This window comes from Halichoerus grypus, chromosome 8, assembly GCF_964656455.1.
Source record: "Halichoerus grypus chromosome 8, mHalGry1.hap1.1, whole genome shotgun sequence".
Lineage (NCBI taxonomy): Eukaryota > Metazoa > Chordata > Mammalia > Carnivora > Phocidae > Halichoerus > Halichoerus grypus.
The window spans coordinates 146,505,105-146,522,088 of record NC_135719.1 but is presented as its reverse complement, the minus strand read 5'-3'; the positions used below and the strand labels follow the sequence as shown (position 1 = coordinate 146,522,088).

Sequence of the window (16,984 nt, the reverse complement as noted above, 5' to 3'; positions counted from 1 at the left end):
TTACAGGACCCCCAGGAGACTGGGCAGGAGCCGGAGGGGAGGGCCGGGGGGGAACAGCCAGGCCCTTGGCGGTGGACACTGCCCGACGTCCTGGGGCTGGGCACAAACTTCCTCTTGCTTCAGGCCCTGCAGTGCGGTCTACACTGCAGAGCTCCCTCGGGGTACCACCGGGTGACCCGCAACCCCCACAGAAGTAGAGGCAACAGGAAAGGCGTGGTCTCCTCCCTCACTGGGCTGACACTCGAGTGTACAGACGTCGAACAAAATAAAGCTACACTTTGCCTGAAGCCCTATCCCACCTCCCTCCCGCCACCTTTCCCACGGAGGCAGGTGCATAGACACGGACCTCCACCTCTATCTCTAGAATCCCCCGACCCTATCCTTGACCATGAGCACTATTCCATTCGTGCTTGGCAGCTACCCTATAAGGTATCATCGGTTTCATTTTACACACGAGCCAACAAAGGCCCAGAGAGGTTCTGTGGCTTGCAAAGGTCACACAGCACTGGGTAGCAGAGCTCGAATGCCAATGCCATCTCACTGATTCCCCAGCCACACTCCCGCCCCTGCTTCTCACCTGCTGCCCCGAGTGGCTATGGGCACAGTGGCAGCATCCACACCTAGCCCCAGAGCCTGGAGTCCCCTTGGGGTATGACCCACCGTTCCCAGATTATAGACCCAACTGAACATCCAGGGCCACAGGGGTGAACTCTGCCTTTCTCCCACTGGGCTCCAGAACAGAACATGAATTGTTCCCTCTGGGGCAGCCTAATGAGCTTACTATCTGGAGGTGGATTGGCTTTCCCTCACCCCCCGCCCAGCTCCCGGCTCTGGTTACAGCTACACAATCAGCTTGACCATCGGCACCTCTGCCAGGCTCCAGGCTCCTGCCCGAGCTCACAGGAGGATGCTCCTGGCCGATTTCCAGAGCTCTCCATGGACAGACGGAAGCTTGCAAGTCCAGGAAGGGCAACGTGACCAGCCTCGAGAGAAGTCCAGGGGAAGAGGCCAAATGACTTAAGATAAGAAAAACATGCAGGTGTCCCTCATCGGAAACCCCAATGACGGGCCCGGCTTATCTTCCCTGAGCGTGTGGTCTGGACACCTGCCTCGTCTGGGTTGTGCCGACGCGGCCGGCTCCCTTGGCCGGCCCAGCCCAGCACTTAGGGAAGAAATCACCAGGGCTGGGCCAGTGTCAGTCAGCACCTTCTCTGATGAGGTTTGTCCCTTTCCTAAATGGGTTGGCAACTTGCAGAAACTGTCAACTTTCCTACTTTCTTCGACTCCCTCCCTCCCACCAGCCTTCAGAGGAGGCACTGTAAGCCCAGACCACAGCTTCGAGCAGGAAACATTTGCTGGGCAGCTGCTCTGGGCCAAGACCCTGCAATTATCTCCCTGAATCCTCACCACAGCCTGGGAGGCAGGCACTGTCCCTGTCCCCATTTTACAGATGAGGACATTGAGGCTTACGGTCTCAGAGCCAAGGGGGTGATGCCAAGGAGCACAGGAAAAGACATTCAACACCACTAGTCACTAGAGAAAGGCCGATCAAAACCACAGTGAGATACCCTCCCACCCGCTAGGATGGCTGGAATTAAACAGGTAACGACCAGCGTTGGTGAGGATGCGGAGGAAGGGGAACCCTCGTGCACCCCTGGGGGGAATGCAAGCTGGTGCCGCACACACGGGACGTGCCCAATGAGCACCACCGAATCAGGTGGTCCACTGAGACCCCTCCAGAGAGGAGCAGCAGGGAGAGTGTTTTCTGCAACTGCACCATGCTTGGACACTTTTTTCCACCCAAAATAAATCAGGCAGGAACCCTAGAAGATGTGTTTAAACTAGGACGAGAGTTCTCTAAACAGTCTGGCTTAGAGGTTGGAACCGGGGCGCCCCCGGGGCTGCAGGGGCGTCTGATCCCCAGCAGGGAGTCCTACTATCCCAGCTTTATTAATTTAATTAATATTTAATTTATTTTAATTAATGAAATTTTTACTTAATATTTTATTTAATTAATAATATTAATGTATTAAATTCCAGCTTTATTTCCAGCCATTCAGGTGACGTCATCGACCCTTACGGAAAGGCTTCAAGACAACCTCTAGTCTTTGCAAACATTATTATTTTTTTTTTTATTTAATTTTTTTTTATTGTTATGTTAATCCCCATACATTACATCATTAGTTTTAGATATAGTGTTCCATGATTCATTGTTTGTGCATAACACCCAGTGCTCCATGCAGAACGTGCCCTCCTCAATACCCATCACCAGGCTAACCCATCCTCCCAACCCCCTCCCCTCTAGAACCCCCAGTTTGTTTTTCAGAGTCCATCGTCTCTCATGGTTCTTCTCCCCCTCCGATTTCCCCCCCTTCATTCTTCCCCTCCTGCTACATTCTTCTTCTTCTTTTTTTCTTTCTTAACATATATTGCATTATTTGGCAAACATTATTTTTAAACCAGGTCTTATCTCATCATACAAAACGACATGCGGCTTTCATGGCCACAGCCCTCCGGTTAAGCTCGTTTCATTAGATGCTACTATTACTCAAACTGACCGCGAGACTCTACGTGGTGGTGGTGTCGTGGGATCAAGGAAATAGTGCCTGCCTCAGAGAGACGCCGCACAGACTCATAATTCACCTTCCAATATATTTCTACCATCATTTCCTTCTAAACTCAGACCCTATTTCTTCATCCGCTGACTGCGTTGATTGAACAGGCTCCGGAGCTCTCCAGCCCAGCACCCTCTTCAGTGCGTGAGCAAATAATAAATCAACAGAGCTTCGCGGCAATTAACGGCTCATGTTTCTCTTGGTTATGCTTTTCCTTGCTGGTGTGGTGACCCAATCTCTCAGACACTGATGTTTGTGCTTTTAAATGCAAATTCAAATCTGTGGGAAAGAACACGTTTTGAAAAATCTTGTCCCTTGCTTTGTGACTTGCATGTTGGAACGATTCATAATCTGCATTTCAGATGCTTACAGACTGCAGCTCAGACGATACGCTCCCAACATTTCATAATTAAAATGGATTACTTTTTTTTTTTTAAGTCAATTGGGGACAAAAGTCAACGGGGGGGGCAGATATGACTGCCATTCACAAACGGAGGGCTGTACTCCGCCTTCTGGCCATTAGGTGTGGCCATGTGACTCACTTGAGCCAATGAAATGATTGTAGTGGCAGGATGGGCCACTTGGGCACGGGAGGGTTTAATTGTCAGTGCGGTGTCTCTGTCTCTCTGCCAGCCTCATACCCGGGGAAGCGTGGGTCCATATGGAGGCATCAGGCTGAGCCACCGCCTAGGTAACCCGCCCTGAGAGTTACCCAGGTCGGCAAAGGACTTTGCATGAGCGGGAAATATACCTTTGTTGCTTTAAGCCGCTGGGATTTACTTGGTTTTTTTTTTTTTCCAGCGCATACTGAGCCCATCCTGGGTGCTATTATCAGTAAAAAACAAAGGGTCTGTGTTGATGAATGCAAAGATTTGAAATCAGCAGTTGTGGATGACAATGGGTATCTCTGACTCATCTCAGCCACCAGTTTCTTTTATTTTTTTTTAAGATTTTATTTATTTATTTAAGAGAGGGAACACATGGGGGAGGGGGAGAGGGAGAGAGATTCTGAAGCACACTCCAAAACTGAGCACAGAGCCCGACACGGGGCTCGATTCCACAACCGCAAGATCATGACCTGAGCCAAAATCAAGAGTCGACGCTTAACCGACTGAGCCACCCAGACGCCCCTCAGCCACCAGTTTCTGTCTTTTATTTTGACTACATAGATTCAAGAAAATACAGGAAGTGGTCGCAAACACCAGCAGCTTCATTTAAAGATATAATAAAAATTAAAAAAAAAAATCTACCTTGCTTTCTCAAGAATGCTCAATTAGAATGAACCCAATCCCTTAAAAGAACAGAAATGGGTAACTTTCGTTTCCCAGTTGAATTCCCAACAGCTTCTAACCAGTATTTGTTGTCGTGTTAAGACCCATCCCAAGGGCACTTCAGACACCGGAGCAGGGACCTGAGCCACGTGGCGTGAAAGCGCGTTCACTTGCTGCTCGGAGATGCCCAGGGCTGTAATGAGGGCGGGCGCAGAGCAGGGGCCCGAGTCCCACCTGATGTTGGAACACAGGACATGTGTGCAGAGCCATGTGCTCGCCTGTAGGATTCTATGAGGGTGGATGCCAACAAATAACGTCCCCGAGGCCAAAAATGAAAGGAGGCTTGTTGCGGGTCACCCAGCAATGAACCCCACCCAACCATCTTCCCTGCCATCCAACATCCTGTGAGCTGGACAGAGGTGTCCAGGTGGGCAGCACTCAACCAGATGGTTGGGGGGTGGGCGCTCCAAGGGGACAGGGTCTCCTAGGAACCGCAGAATCAAGGGAGGGGTCCTGGAGGAAGCAGAGCCCCATGGACGCCAGATGATGGGCTGGCTTTGGGCAGGAGGAGAGAAGGCAGGAAGAAGGAACAAAGGTGCCAGAGGGAATGGGCTCATGTTTGGGAATCAAGCCTGAGTCCCCGTTTATCATTCCCCGGTTGGGTGACCCCGAGCCAGTCTTTCTTTCCCTTGGGCCTCAGTCTCCCCCTCCATAATGCAGGGATTCCACAATTTGGGAGTGCGGACATGGCACTGACCTATGACAGGAGGGAGCTGTGAGGGGCAGGACTAGGGGGCCTTCTGGGTCCTGTGTCTGCCCCCCAGCCCCCTGCTCTCAGCCAGGTCATGTGATGCTGCTCAGGTTGAGCCCTTCTGCCGTCAGGAGCAGGTGCCTGGCACATCTACGGCGAGAGTTTTCAGGTTCACTCCTGAGCACCATCGGCTGCCCTCCATTCCTCCCCCAGGCCTCACGGTTTGTAAAGAATTTTTTTTTTTTTAAGATTTTATTTATTTGCGAGAGAGAGAATGAGAGACAGAGAGCATGAGAAGGAGGAGGGTCAGAGGGAGAAGCAGACTCCCTGCTGAGCAGGGAGCCCGATGCGGGACTCGATCCCGGGGACTCCAGGATCATGACCTGAGCCGAAGGCAGTCGCTTAACCAACTGAGCCACCCAGGCGCCCCTGTAAAGAATTTTAAGGCAACGTCTCACGGAGCCCCCATGACAGTCCCTGGGGTTGTGGTGTCACCTGCACTTACAGATGAGGCGAGCGAGGGGGAGAGAGGAGAGCCTGCCTGCGTCCACAGTGTCCACGGCAGGGGCCGGGTCTGCCTGACTTTGGACACCATCCTCCATCCACTCCCGTGTGTTTTTACAGACCAACTCTGGGACTTTGCCGGGTCAGCCCCAGTCCCTTGGAGATGAGCATCTGTCCTCTGGACACCCCTGATGGGGGAGGCAGCCCGGGGACGCAGCCTCCCTGCCCCCACATTCAGCAGTTGCTTAACCCCCCTACTCCCCTGTCCCTCCCCTCCTGAGTCAGCCTCATCCTTCTCCTCAGGACCATCCTGTCAGCCTCCTCTGGGCCTCTTGGCCTCCAGATTCTCTAGTCCCTGCCCCCCACACATGGAAGCAATGCAGGTACCCCCTGGCTAGAGTTCTCACTGGCTCCCTATTGCCCAAGAGATGAAACCTGAACCCACTTACCCATCTAGAAAGGGGGAAGCCCTCATCAACTGGAGGGGGAACAACCTAGAGAGATGACAAGGCCCAGGGAGCAAGCCTGCCTCTCCTAGGGGAAGACACTTCCTCTCCAAGAGCAAGCCCTAAATAATTAAAATGTTTTGCTTTCATCTCCTCATTGACACGGGCGCAGGCCCTGAGGTCAGTTGGTAAACATGAAGGCGAATCAAACCCAGGCCAGGACAAGGAGGGAGAAGGAAGTGGGGCTCTCTCTGGGCTCTGGGGATGCCAGGAGGAATTGAGTGGGATATGGGGGTGGCCCACTCCAATGTCAGGCCCTCCACCCTTGGGAAAAAAAAAAACCTTGTATCCAGGCAAAGAGAGATACTTGGGGAGCCTTTGGGGGACCCCAGAAGCTGTTGGATCCCAGCTGAATCGCTCGGAACAGCTCCAGGAGCTGCAGAGCTGAGGGAGGTGATAAAGACAGGGGAACGGGCAGTAGCAAAGCCTGTCCACTGCCCACTGAACGAACAAAGGGAGGCTGGGGTCCCCAGGGGCCACGGCCTCCGTGGGAGTTTACTCAGGAGGACAAAGAGAGTCACTCTGTTGGCTGAACCCTCATCACGTTAGGGGTGCCCGCCCTCACCACACCCTCCAAAGCAGGGCAAACGGAAACCCACCCCTGAGGCTCAGAGAGGCTGAGCGACTCACCCAAGGCCACAGAGCCAGGGGGCGGTAGAGCGGAGATTCGAACCCCCACGCTCTGAGGGACTTGCATTCCTTGCTCTGCTGAGAATAACAACGGCCTATTCTTTGGTGCTTGGAATTGAAAAACTGCTTTGCTGGAAACTCTCCCAAACACGTGGGGACCGACAGCACGGAGGCTGGATTCTCTTCCTGCAGAGTTCTGCCGGGAGGGGAGGGGGCCGACCACGAGGTCAAAGGCAGGAAGAGACACTCAGCAGACCCAGGATGCGTGGAGCCAGCACCTTCCGGCCCCTCCGTCCAGGCCCCGGCAGCCCTTAGAGACACTGTCTCCAGACCCAGCGAGGGACACGGTAGGGCCCCATTTTACAGACGGGGGAACTGAGTCTCCGTGGGAAAGGGGCCCGTCCCGTGCTGTGCTTCACTCGGGGGCCGAGCCAGGCCTAGAATCCAGCCAGCTGTAAGGGAAGCCCCTTCGCCCGACCGGGTGTGCGGGCTGGCAGTTCCCGCTGCAGGCAGCTTCCTGCTATAAATACAACGTGGACTCCGGTAACCTTAGCCTCCAGGCTCCCCTGTCCAGGCACAGGGCCACAAGTCCTGGAGCCGACCGCGTGCCGCTCTGCTCTGCTCAGCACAGTTTTCCTGACACCTTAACCAGGTACCACAGTTTTGGTACGGGCTCCAAATTATTGGAGACAATGCTGAGCTAGCTCTGTCCGAAATGAGAAGGGCTGCTTTTCAGATGCGAGCCGCGAGGGCCTGCAAGACCCCCCCAGCCCCGTCCTGAGCGAGGGGCAAGCAGGGTGGGATTTCCTGGATGCGGCCCTGAGTCTGGGTCTGGGGAGCTGGGTTCGAATCCTGACTCTACCATTTACCAGTGGGGCGAACTGGGGCCAGTCTGTTTGCTTCTCTGAGCCTCAGTTTCCCTAGCTGTGCAGTGGAGTTCATGCATCCCCTCTAGGGATCAAACAACATCTCCAAAGTGGCCAGGACAAGACCCAGCACATAATCTGTCCCCTTCGTTTTCCTCTTTGGCTGCAGCTCACTTACTGGTTGAGCAGTAATAACAGTTACACCTGCTAACAGTAAGCCTGGCGTTATTTTAAGCGGGTTATATGCTTCCCGCTTTACTCTATATGTTATAGGCTTTACTCTTCATTGGCACTTGAGGAGCTAATATCCTATTATTGTCCCCATTTAACAGATGAGGAAACTGAGGCACAGGGACCTTCAGTAACCTGCCCTCGGTCACACAGGTCGTGGCTGGGGAGCTGAGAACTTTCCTGCTATAGACACAGGCCCAGGGATTGGTTTCTGAAAAGAGGTAAAAATATTTCACAGCAGCCTCCTGGACCCAATCACTGCCCGTGGGGCTGGAATCCTAGAAAGTCTTGACCTTCAGACAACACACTCTAAGAGACCCCCCCATATAAACACGCATACACCACTGCACCCAGGTGTTGCCTCTACTCCGGCCAGCCAGACTCCCCAGCAAGTCCAGCACAGCAGAGCTGGCACTCTACAGGCAGGAAGCCAAGTCCCAGGCTCGCCCAGGGCGACCCGCCCAGCCAGGGTGGGCAGAGCCACGACTGTGCCCGCCGGCCCCCAGCCCAGCTGACCCTCTCCTACACCGTGAAGGGGCAGTAAAGGCCGTGTCTCCTCCCAGCCTCCCACACACACATGCACACGCACACGCTCAGCGCCCATTCCATCGCCCCGGCGGGCTAAATATTGTTCTGGCCTTCCTGAAATACCCAGCTCTGTGCGGGTGGTTTTACAAGCTGCTAAAAGCAGGGCCGTGTCCCTGGTGGAGGGAGAGAGCTATTCCGGGTTCGTGTCAGGTGTGGGCAGAGCCAGCCAGAAAGGGCCTGTCTGCTGCACCCCCCCCCATACTGGCTCCTCGGCAGACAATTCCTGGCACCACTAACGCTTGGGGGAAGAGGGTGAGGTCAGGCCAGTTTTGTCGGTGTCCCCCTCCCCAACACACACACACACACACACACACACGCACACTCTTCACTTGGCCAGGCCCAGGTGCCAGGACTGTCCACCAGACACCACCCCGGGGTGCCACACTGCTGTCAGTCACAACCCTCCCAGGAACCCCAGGCCAGCCTGACACGCCCAGGATGCTCCACGGCGCTGCGGGACAGATAAGGACTCCAGGGACCACCGACATGCAGTGGCTTAGGCAAGAAGGCGCAGCTGGAGGGGCCAGACCGGCAGGCAGAGAATCCTGCCCAGGACCCTCCACCTGCTGCTTCCTCGAGGCCATCACTGAATGCTCACTGCATGCCAGGCCCCGATAGATGGGCGGTCACACGTTATCACACTCCATCTTCACAACCACCCCGGGGTGGGGGGACTGTTAGCACTGTCTCTTTTTTCACTTGGGGATACTGAGCTTCAGAGCAGTGAAGTTCCTTGCCCTAGGTCGGTCACCCAACCTAGAAGTGAAAGAATTGGGATTTGAACCCGGGCAGCCTGGAGGAGGCTGTGGGCAGCCCTGGTCCCACCCACGGCCGGCTAGAGGGATGTCCACCTCAGAGCCTTCTTTCAGCCGGAAGGAGCCGAGGGTGGTCAGGCAGCCGCACAGGGGAGCCAGTCCCCTGGGGAGGGCAGAGGGTATGTGCGCAGACCCCAGTATCTGAGCGCCCCTCTGCCTTTGTGTCCCGGGCCATTTCCAACCTAGAGGATTTGGGGACTCCTGGAGGGCCTGCCTTGTGCAGGTGGACCAGGGGCTCAGAACTTCCCAGAGGTCTCAGATCGTCAGGGAATCAGATGGAAGCTGGAGGCTGCCCCCACCCAGATACATGTTCACACACACTGGTTTGCATGCAGTTCCAGGGGCCCGTGGCACCCCGCGCCCACAGCCCAGCGCCCGCGGCGCTGTGGGTCAGCTCCGGACTCCCCAGATGGCCACGGGCACGGCTTCCTGCTCTAGGCCCACCGGGGAGACCGCGGGTGCAGCAGAACTCAGCTCTGAAAGGCCAGTTCCCCTGCCAGGAGCACAGCCCCCCTACCCCCCCCACTCCAGGCATCAGGCTAGGAGGAAGGGGGTCCAGCCCCACAGCTGCCTGCAGCCTGGGGTGGGGGCGCCTGGTGCCCTCGGTGACAGCGGCCTTGGCTCTGCACCTGGAGCTGTGGTGGGTAAATATAGCACTGCCACTCACCGGCCGAGGGGCCCTCGCCGTCCGACATGGTGCAGGAGATGGGCGGCCGGCCGGCCACCAGGCTGCAGGGACGCTCAGAGCCGTCAGTGGCTGTCACCCACCTGGTGGGGCTTGGGGCTGCCGGGCCTGCTCCGTGTCCAGTCCCCAGGCAGTGTCCCGCCCGAGCCGGCCCGGCGGCCCCCCCTCCCCATTCTGGGCTGGGCAGATAAGAACGTGCTCCCGAGCCAGGATCCCGCCCGATTGGTGGATAAATCTGGGCACTGCCCTCCCCTGCCCTGGGCCTCTCCCGGGCAGCCTCGGAATGTTGCCTGAGAAACTGCTGCACCCCTGGGTGCTTGGTCAGTCCCCAAGACCCCAGCCCCAGCCCTGGAGACCCCAGAGGGCCTGAGCCTCTCTCCCTGGGAAGGGTTCCACTCAGCCAGTGAGGGGCTTTTATGGGCATTGGAGGAAAAGACGGAGTGATGCCACCCCCTGAGCCCGTGCCTGGTGCTGCCACGCGGGTCCTCTCACTCGGCTCTCCGGAGCAGCCGCGACCCACCCAAGGCCACCCGGCCAGCGAGGGGAGTGACCAGAGCCGGACTCTGGAGCCCGACTGTCTGTCTCCAAGGCTACAGGAAGGCGTGGCCCTTGCCTTTGTTTGTCAGTCCAAGAGCAGCCACTTCTGGGCACCTCCTGGGTGCCAACTGGGTGCTGTGGGGGGATGGAGGGGGACTCCCTGGGGGAGCCACAGGACCCAGTGTCGGGCACAGAGTGGGGATGTAGGAAATATTGGTTGGGAGGACACATCTCAACAAGCACTTAGTATGTACCTGCTGTGTGCTTGCCTAAGAGGTAACCCAGTCCTTCTCCTCGGTTGGAGGGCCTGGGCCAGAGACTAGGGCAATGAGGCAAGTGGAGGGCTCTGAGCTCCGCTCCCAGAGGCATCACCCTTGGGCTGGGCATCACTGGGCCCCCCAGGGCTCAAGGTCTACCTGGTTCTGCATGCAGGGCGCAGAAGGAGTGAAGTGGCTTAAAGAGGAGAGAAGCTGGTAATCAACCCCAAATAGAAAGATACAGGAGGGCTTCCAGGAAGAGCCAGCATTTGAGTCATGTCTTTGAAGAATCTGAAAGTTTTTTCAGCGAAAGAGAGGGCATTTCAGGAAAAGAGATGAGCAGGTGCATAGATAAGAATTGGGAAACCTTGACTGGAGAGTGCCAGGCGTCCCTGGCAGGGGCTGGAGGTTATGATCATCCAAAAGAGAGGAGGTTGATACTTGTGGAGGGAAGGGATCAAGGCTAGGGAAGTCAGGGGAGGCTTCTTGGAAGAGGGGGCAGATGCTGGTGCTCAAGGGTCCATGAGCCTCAGAAAAATGAGAGGGGGTAGAACAGCATCATCGGAGGCATCCAGCAGCTCTCGCAAGGCACTGAGGCCTTTCCCAGCTCCGACACCTGGAGGGCCCAGGCCACAGTGTTTCAAAGGAACTGCCTTTTGGAGATGGGGTGGGGGAGAGCTGCAGAGTCACACCAGCTGTGAGAGATAGCAGCAAAGGAAGTCAGTCCCTGTAAGGTGGTTCCAGGCCTCCTGGCCTATGCCTGTGCTGCTCCCTTGGTCAGGAATTCCCTGTCCTCCTCCCCCTTCTCCTCCTCTGTGAAGCCTTGTCTGACTGTCCCTGAAGGTGGGCCAGGGGCCCTTGCGTTCGGCTCCACAGCCTGCCCTCACTGTGGTCTGTGCCTGGCCCTGGTTTTGTCCACCTCTTGGTTGGCTCTTGCTGTATGATAATGAGCTCACTATCACTGGAGGTATGTAAGCAGGGCTGGACAGCCACTACATGAGAACACAGTGGAGGGAGTTCAAGCATCAGGTGGGGTTAGTTTAATGCCTTTGGGGCCCCTCTAGGGTGACCAACTTGTCCTGGTTTCCATGGGCCTTGCCCTGTTTCAGCCCCAAGAGTCCTGCCTGCATCCTGGGAACCCTCAATCATAGGCAAACCAGGACTGTCGGTCGTCCTGGGTCCCTCCTGAGATTTTTAAGTGAGAAAAGAAAAAGAAAAAAAAAAAATTAAAAAGACAAAGCAAGGCTGGAACTGTCTCTGGAACCCCACAGCCCCCACCCCCTCCACCTGAGGCATTCCCCTCCTCCCCTCCCACCGCCTAACTCAATTCGGGGCAACTCTCTGGGAGTGAGTGGAAACCCAGCGGCCCTGGGCCTTGGGCGGAAGGACCGGAGGCAGGTCAGCAGGGAGAGGAGAGGCTCCGGAGGGCTTCCCCACCTGCACGGGGGGCGGGGTCTCACCTGCTGGGTTTTGAGGATTAAATGATATAAAGCACGGCAACAGTGTGGCCATTCTCCGCAAGTGACAGCTACATCCCCAGGGAGGTGCGGGACCAGGAAGGGGCACTGCAGCCCACCTGCGAAGCCCTGCACTCAGCACTCAGCACTCAGCACTCAGCGCTCGCCTCTCCCCGGGAGCTGCAGCAGGAGGCGCGGGCGGGGTCAGACCCGCTCGCTGTGTGGCCTCGGGCAGGTCCCGGCCCCTCTCCAGGCCTCTCTCTGCACATCTGTGGAGCATTTAGGAGCACCTCCTATGTGCTTGGCCCTGGGCCAGGCTGAGGGCGGGAAGAACCCCACAGGGTCCCTGGCATGAGGCGCGCCCAGTCCCAGGGGACCACGCTCGGTCCTCATCTCCCGCAGCACCTGCTCTGGGCTCCCTGGCAGGAGCTGGGTCGACAGAAGCACACGGGGAACGCTCCTTGGGGCGTGCAGGGGGACAGGGCTGTGCCCAGTGCTGGACACACAGTGGTGCCACAGAAAGAGCCCCACCGAGCCACCTGGCGTCCCAGACAAGAGGCCCTCAGCTCGGCCACTGCCGGGGGCACCGCAGGACCGGGGCCGGGACGGACACAGGGTCAGATGGCCTGGGTCAACGCCACTCTGCCAGCCCTCCTTGGCGACTGGGACAAGCCCACCCCAGCCTCGGCTTCTCATCCGAACGTGAACGTCGGGGGGGGGGGGCTGCGGGAGGCTGAGCACCAGGGCCAGGACGCCTGGGAGGGGCCCTCCGCCTCCCCACCGCGCGGCCGTCAGCGTGTCCTCCCGAGTCCCCCGCTACCCGACTCCCTGTGCGCAGGCCACTTCCCCTTCCCGTCCCTGACCCCAAGCGCCTTCCTGTTGTTTTGTTATTGTGGGAACATGTGTTGGGGAAAAAACTACTCGATTCCTCTGCTCCTGAGGTCACTGCAGCAGCTACGGGCCACGGCATGCGTGTGCAAACGTGCGTGGGTGTGCGTGCGCTGGTGCACACGTGCGTGACAATGCATGTGGGTGCCACGGTGTGCACGGGGGCGGGTCGGTGCGTGGGGAAGTGTGTACCTGCGAGAATGTGTGAGAGCCTATCACACGTGTGGGTGTGGGTCTGTACAAGTGAGCATGTGTGTGTGCACATCTAGGTGTGTGGGAGCACGTATGTGGGTGTAGGGGAGTGTGGGTGAGTGTGAGCATGTAAGTGTGTGCGGGGAGTGTAAACACGGGGCACGTGCGTGGTCCCATGTGAGCTGTGTGTGCGCGTGCGGGCGTGTGTGTCCCCCTGTGCGTGTGCCCGTGTCCTCTGGCTCCTGCGAGCTCACCCTGGATGTCCGAGCTGCCCGCCAGCTGTCTGTGTCCCCGTCCTGGGCCCTGGAGGCCTGGCACGGGGCCGGCCGGCCCCTGGGGGCCCCCAGCAAGTGGCTGCCGCCTGTGGGGACGGGGCAGGGAAGGCAGGGCAGAGCGGTCGGCGCGAGTGTGGAGCTCGGGGGGGCTCCCTGAGCAGTGGCAGGCGGGCGGAGGCCTGGAGGGTGAGCCAGCGGCCTAGGCGCGAGCCGGCTCAGGCGCGGCCGAGGAGAAGGGCCCGCAAAGTGCTCGGGGCGCTGAGGGAAGGGCGGTGGCCGGAGAGCCAGTGTGAGGGACAGGCGGGCTCCTCGTGGGGCCTGCAGTCTGCAGTGGTGCGGTTTGCTTCAAGGGGAACAGGGCAAGAGGGGTGCACGTTTACTGGGCGTCAGTGGGGCCAGCTCTGAGCGAGGCCCCTTCCAGGCCCTGCCTCAACGGCAAGGTCTCAAGGGAGGGCAGCAGCCCCCCAACTGCCCCCACACCGCTGCTGGAAGGAGGGTGCCCGAGGAAAGGAGGGTCAGGGCCGGCCTGAGCAAAGGTGCGCGGGGCGCCGCAGCACGCTGGGGTCAGGGAGGAGGCCCGCTTCCCGCCCGCGCACCTGCTCACCCCAGATTCACATGGACACCAGCTAGTCCCGGGGGCACCAGTAACTCCCCGCTGCTGGAGACCCCGTCTTCCTGGGCCTTGGGTCCCCCCCACAAGAGAGGCAGGAAAGTTTTGAACACAGAGCCTCACCTGGGTCCTTGGTGGCCATGACTTGAGGAAGGACAGTGTATGTCCACGCTGGGTGGACCCTGCCTCCTGGGTGTGTGATCTCGGGCAGGCCCCCTCGCCTCCCGGACATCGGAGGGAGGGGGGTGCACGCGGCGCCGCAAGGGCACTTCCCGGGTCTGTCCGCTGCCTTAGGTTAGAGCAGACACCTCCTTACAGCTCAGGTCACAGCGCACACGCCCCGGGAACAGGCAGCCTGAGACACGCAGGCATGGCCCCTGAGACCCACCCAGAAGAGACAGATACGCCGTGACAGGGAGGCCGCAGAAACACAGAGATATACGGAGACACGAGTAGACACACACACGTGCAGTGCGGCTCTGGGGGCTGCTTTCCCGCACCCAGGGGCCCCCGTCCAGCCCAGCCTCCACGCTCCCAGCCAGGAGAGAAGCTCAGAGCCCTGTCCAGCCGCACGAGGTGACCTTGGGGTGTGAGGGCGGGGGCCGCTCCTGGGTCCTTCGGGCAATACCCTCGCCTCTGGGTGGGGGCCAAGGAGCCGCCATCATTTGGGGTGTGTGAGGGGTAGGGGTGGCTCAGGGGACACGGACCTGGTAGGGATGCTCTGGCCTCCTCCTCAGGCTCTGGGGCTCACAGCAGGGCTGAGGCCCCCCAGGGAGGGGGAGGCCCCACCTTTTGGGGCCGGGGTTACAGCACAGCGGGCTCCGGGCTGGCCGCAGTGGACGCTCAGTGGTGAGCTGGATGCATCATCAGCATCATCATGGTATCTTGGGCTCCTCCTCACCCAGGGTCCCAGGGCCACCCAAAGGTCTCGGATAAGGGCTCTCCCCATGGGCAGGGGATAAAGGAGCCCTGCTAGAGTTGCTGTCCCCTCTGGCCCCAAAAGCCAAAACCAGCAGAAGAGCTGGGCCCAAAGAGAGGGAACAGGGAGGGGAGTCTAGTCCTTTGCCTTTACCTGCCCAGCATTGACCCTGGGACCCTCCACACCCCACCTGGAGGCCAGGCTCCTGCACGGAAGGCCCCAGTGTCCCCCTTGCCCCTGCCTGGCCTCACTGCCCTGAGGCCCATGGAGCCTCCTCCAGGGCAGGCTAGGGAGCTTGGCACAGCAGGGTGGGGGTTGCCAGCCGGGTTGGGGCTCTGGAATACCGCCGAAGGGACCGGCACACTTGCCCCTGGCTACCTCCTGCTGGTGGTGACGACTCTGCCTGGCTGGCCCGGGGTCCGGCCCACCAGCAGGAACTACCTAAGGTGGGCAACACCAGGAGGGTGACCGTGGTTTCCCCAAGCGAGGAGGAAGTGCAGGGGAAGCTGTGTTCTGGGAGAAACAAATGTTTCTAAAGCTCCAAGCCAAGGAAGGGCCTTGACCCCATGTGTGCCCACCCCAGCCCTGAATCAGAGAAATGGCCCTCCGGCAGTAAGTCTCCCTCCCCTGCCAGAAATACCCCCAGGGTCTGCCCCCTCCCCCCAGCTCGCGTTATATTTAGACGTCCAGGCAGAGATGTCCAAGGCTGTCTGGAGCCCAGGGTGAGGTCTGGGCAGACATGTGGATTTAGGAGTCATCCACCCCAGGGGGGTGAGAACCTCCTTTGGGTCACACACTCATCAGGAAGCCTGCTTAGGAGGCAGAGGAAAGCAAACGTCCTTGCAGAGGGGGTGAAATGAGGGAAGAGCCACTGGCTTGAGCCCCCTCTTGCCCCTGCCCTGAGGTCCCCTCCTGGTGGCCAACCTCTCTCTCACTGATCAGCCAGGAAACACACCCATACTGTCTGTGAGGTCCACCTGGGCTGGACCTACCAAACTCTGGACCATGCCTGACTGGCCAAGACAATCAGGAGGGGCCAAGCTCCGTCCAGAACCTGCCCGGGGGGCAGCTCACTGTGGCCCCTGCCCACTCACACTGGCTGCCACTGAGGCCCGGCAGCGCCACTAGGTGACTCCGGAGCCAGCCTGCTGTCCCAGCCTGCAGAGCAGAGAGGAAGAAAACCTCCCGCCTCCCACGGCTGCACCAAGCTTCTCACCCCCAGCCTAGGTAGGCCAAGGCTCTGGGTCCAACCACCAGCCCGACCTTGGCCACAAGCCCCGGGAGGACCCCTCATCACCAGCTTCCAGGACCCTGGTGCAGCGGGCACTGGAGGTGGCTTCAGTTCAGCCAAGAGCACGTTAAGTGTTAGGGCAGCTCAGCCCCGAGGAGTCAGGTGGCACCCCCAGCCCTCCCAGGCAGGAGGAAGCGGCCCGGCTCTCAGGGAGCTTCTCCACCGCGGGGCTTTTCTGGCCAAAGCCCCCCGCCCCCCACCCCCGACCTGCCGGCGTCCCACCGCCAGACCCAACCCAGCGCCCGGAGAGGTCGCGATCTCGGCACGCCCGCCTGCGTGGCTGTCCCTCTAGCTCCCCACGCGCTGCCACGCCGCGCCGCGCCTCGGCGGCCCCACCATGCGACACGGGGATGGCGACGCCCCCCTGCCCACCCTCACCCGAGTGGCCCGCGGGCGCTCCAGACCGACCACCGGCGCCTGGCCCCGCCCCCTCCGGGCCTCCGGTCCCCGCGGGATGGGGAGGCACCGCCCCCTCGGCCTGCCGCGGCCGCGCCGACCCGAGCGCTGCGCCGGGGCGCCACCGTGTGGTTCTTATGGGAACTGCACTGCCCGGCCTCCCAGGAAAGCCCTTCCTTCCGTAGAGGTAACAAGCAATAAAGATGCTCAGGCCAGTGACAGTTACTGCTGGCGGGTCTGCAGCACTGTCGCGACAGGCTCCGTGCTAAGTACGATCTGTGCAGAACGCTCTTAATTCTCCCATCAATCTTAGGATCTCCTATCATCCGTCCTCCCTTACAGATGGGGAAACTGAGGCCCAAGCCACATAAACAGTGACAGTGCAGGTCGGATTTGATCCCACGAAGCCTGGCTGCAGGGCCTTGGTTTCAATCCCATCCATCTTGCTTGGGTCCCAAGGGTTGGCACCATCCTTGTGCACATTGGAGTCTCCCCAGGGGGCTTAAGAAAAGTTTCGGGGTCCCGCCCCATAGGCCGATCCAGCTGGCCCAAGTGACTCATCGATGCAGCCAGGCCTGAGAACCACCTGCTCACTCCCAGAAAGCCCTTTTTACGGGAGAAAGTGGCTCAGGAATGTCAGGATGGGTGCACTGACCCACAGACAGTGACAGCAGAGCAGCGGTGGGGGAGCCAGGCTCTG

The 16,984-nt window shown here is 59.1% G+C and overlaps 1 protein-coding gene across 1 annotated transcript in view; it reads right to left on the bottom strand.

Annotated features, from left to right (window-relative positions):
- The window catches only part of EML1 (EMAP like 1), a 177,195-nt gene extending 167,593 nt beyond the window's left edge, over positions 1–9,602 (bottom strand). The window contains exon 1 of the mRNA XM_036065379.2: positions 9,445–9,602. Coding sequence (XP_035921272.1) covers positions 9,445–9,472 — 28 coding nt within the window. The 5' untranslated portion in view covers positions 9,473–9,602. The remainder of the gene's footprint in view (positions 1–9,444) is intronic.
- Between the last annotated feature and the right edge of the window lie 7,382 nt (positions 9,603–16,984).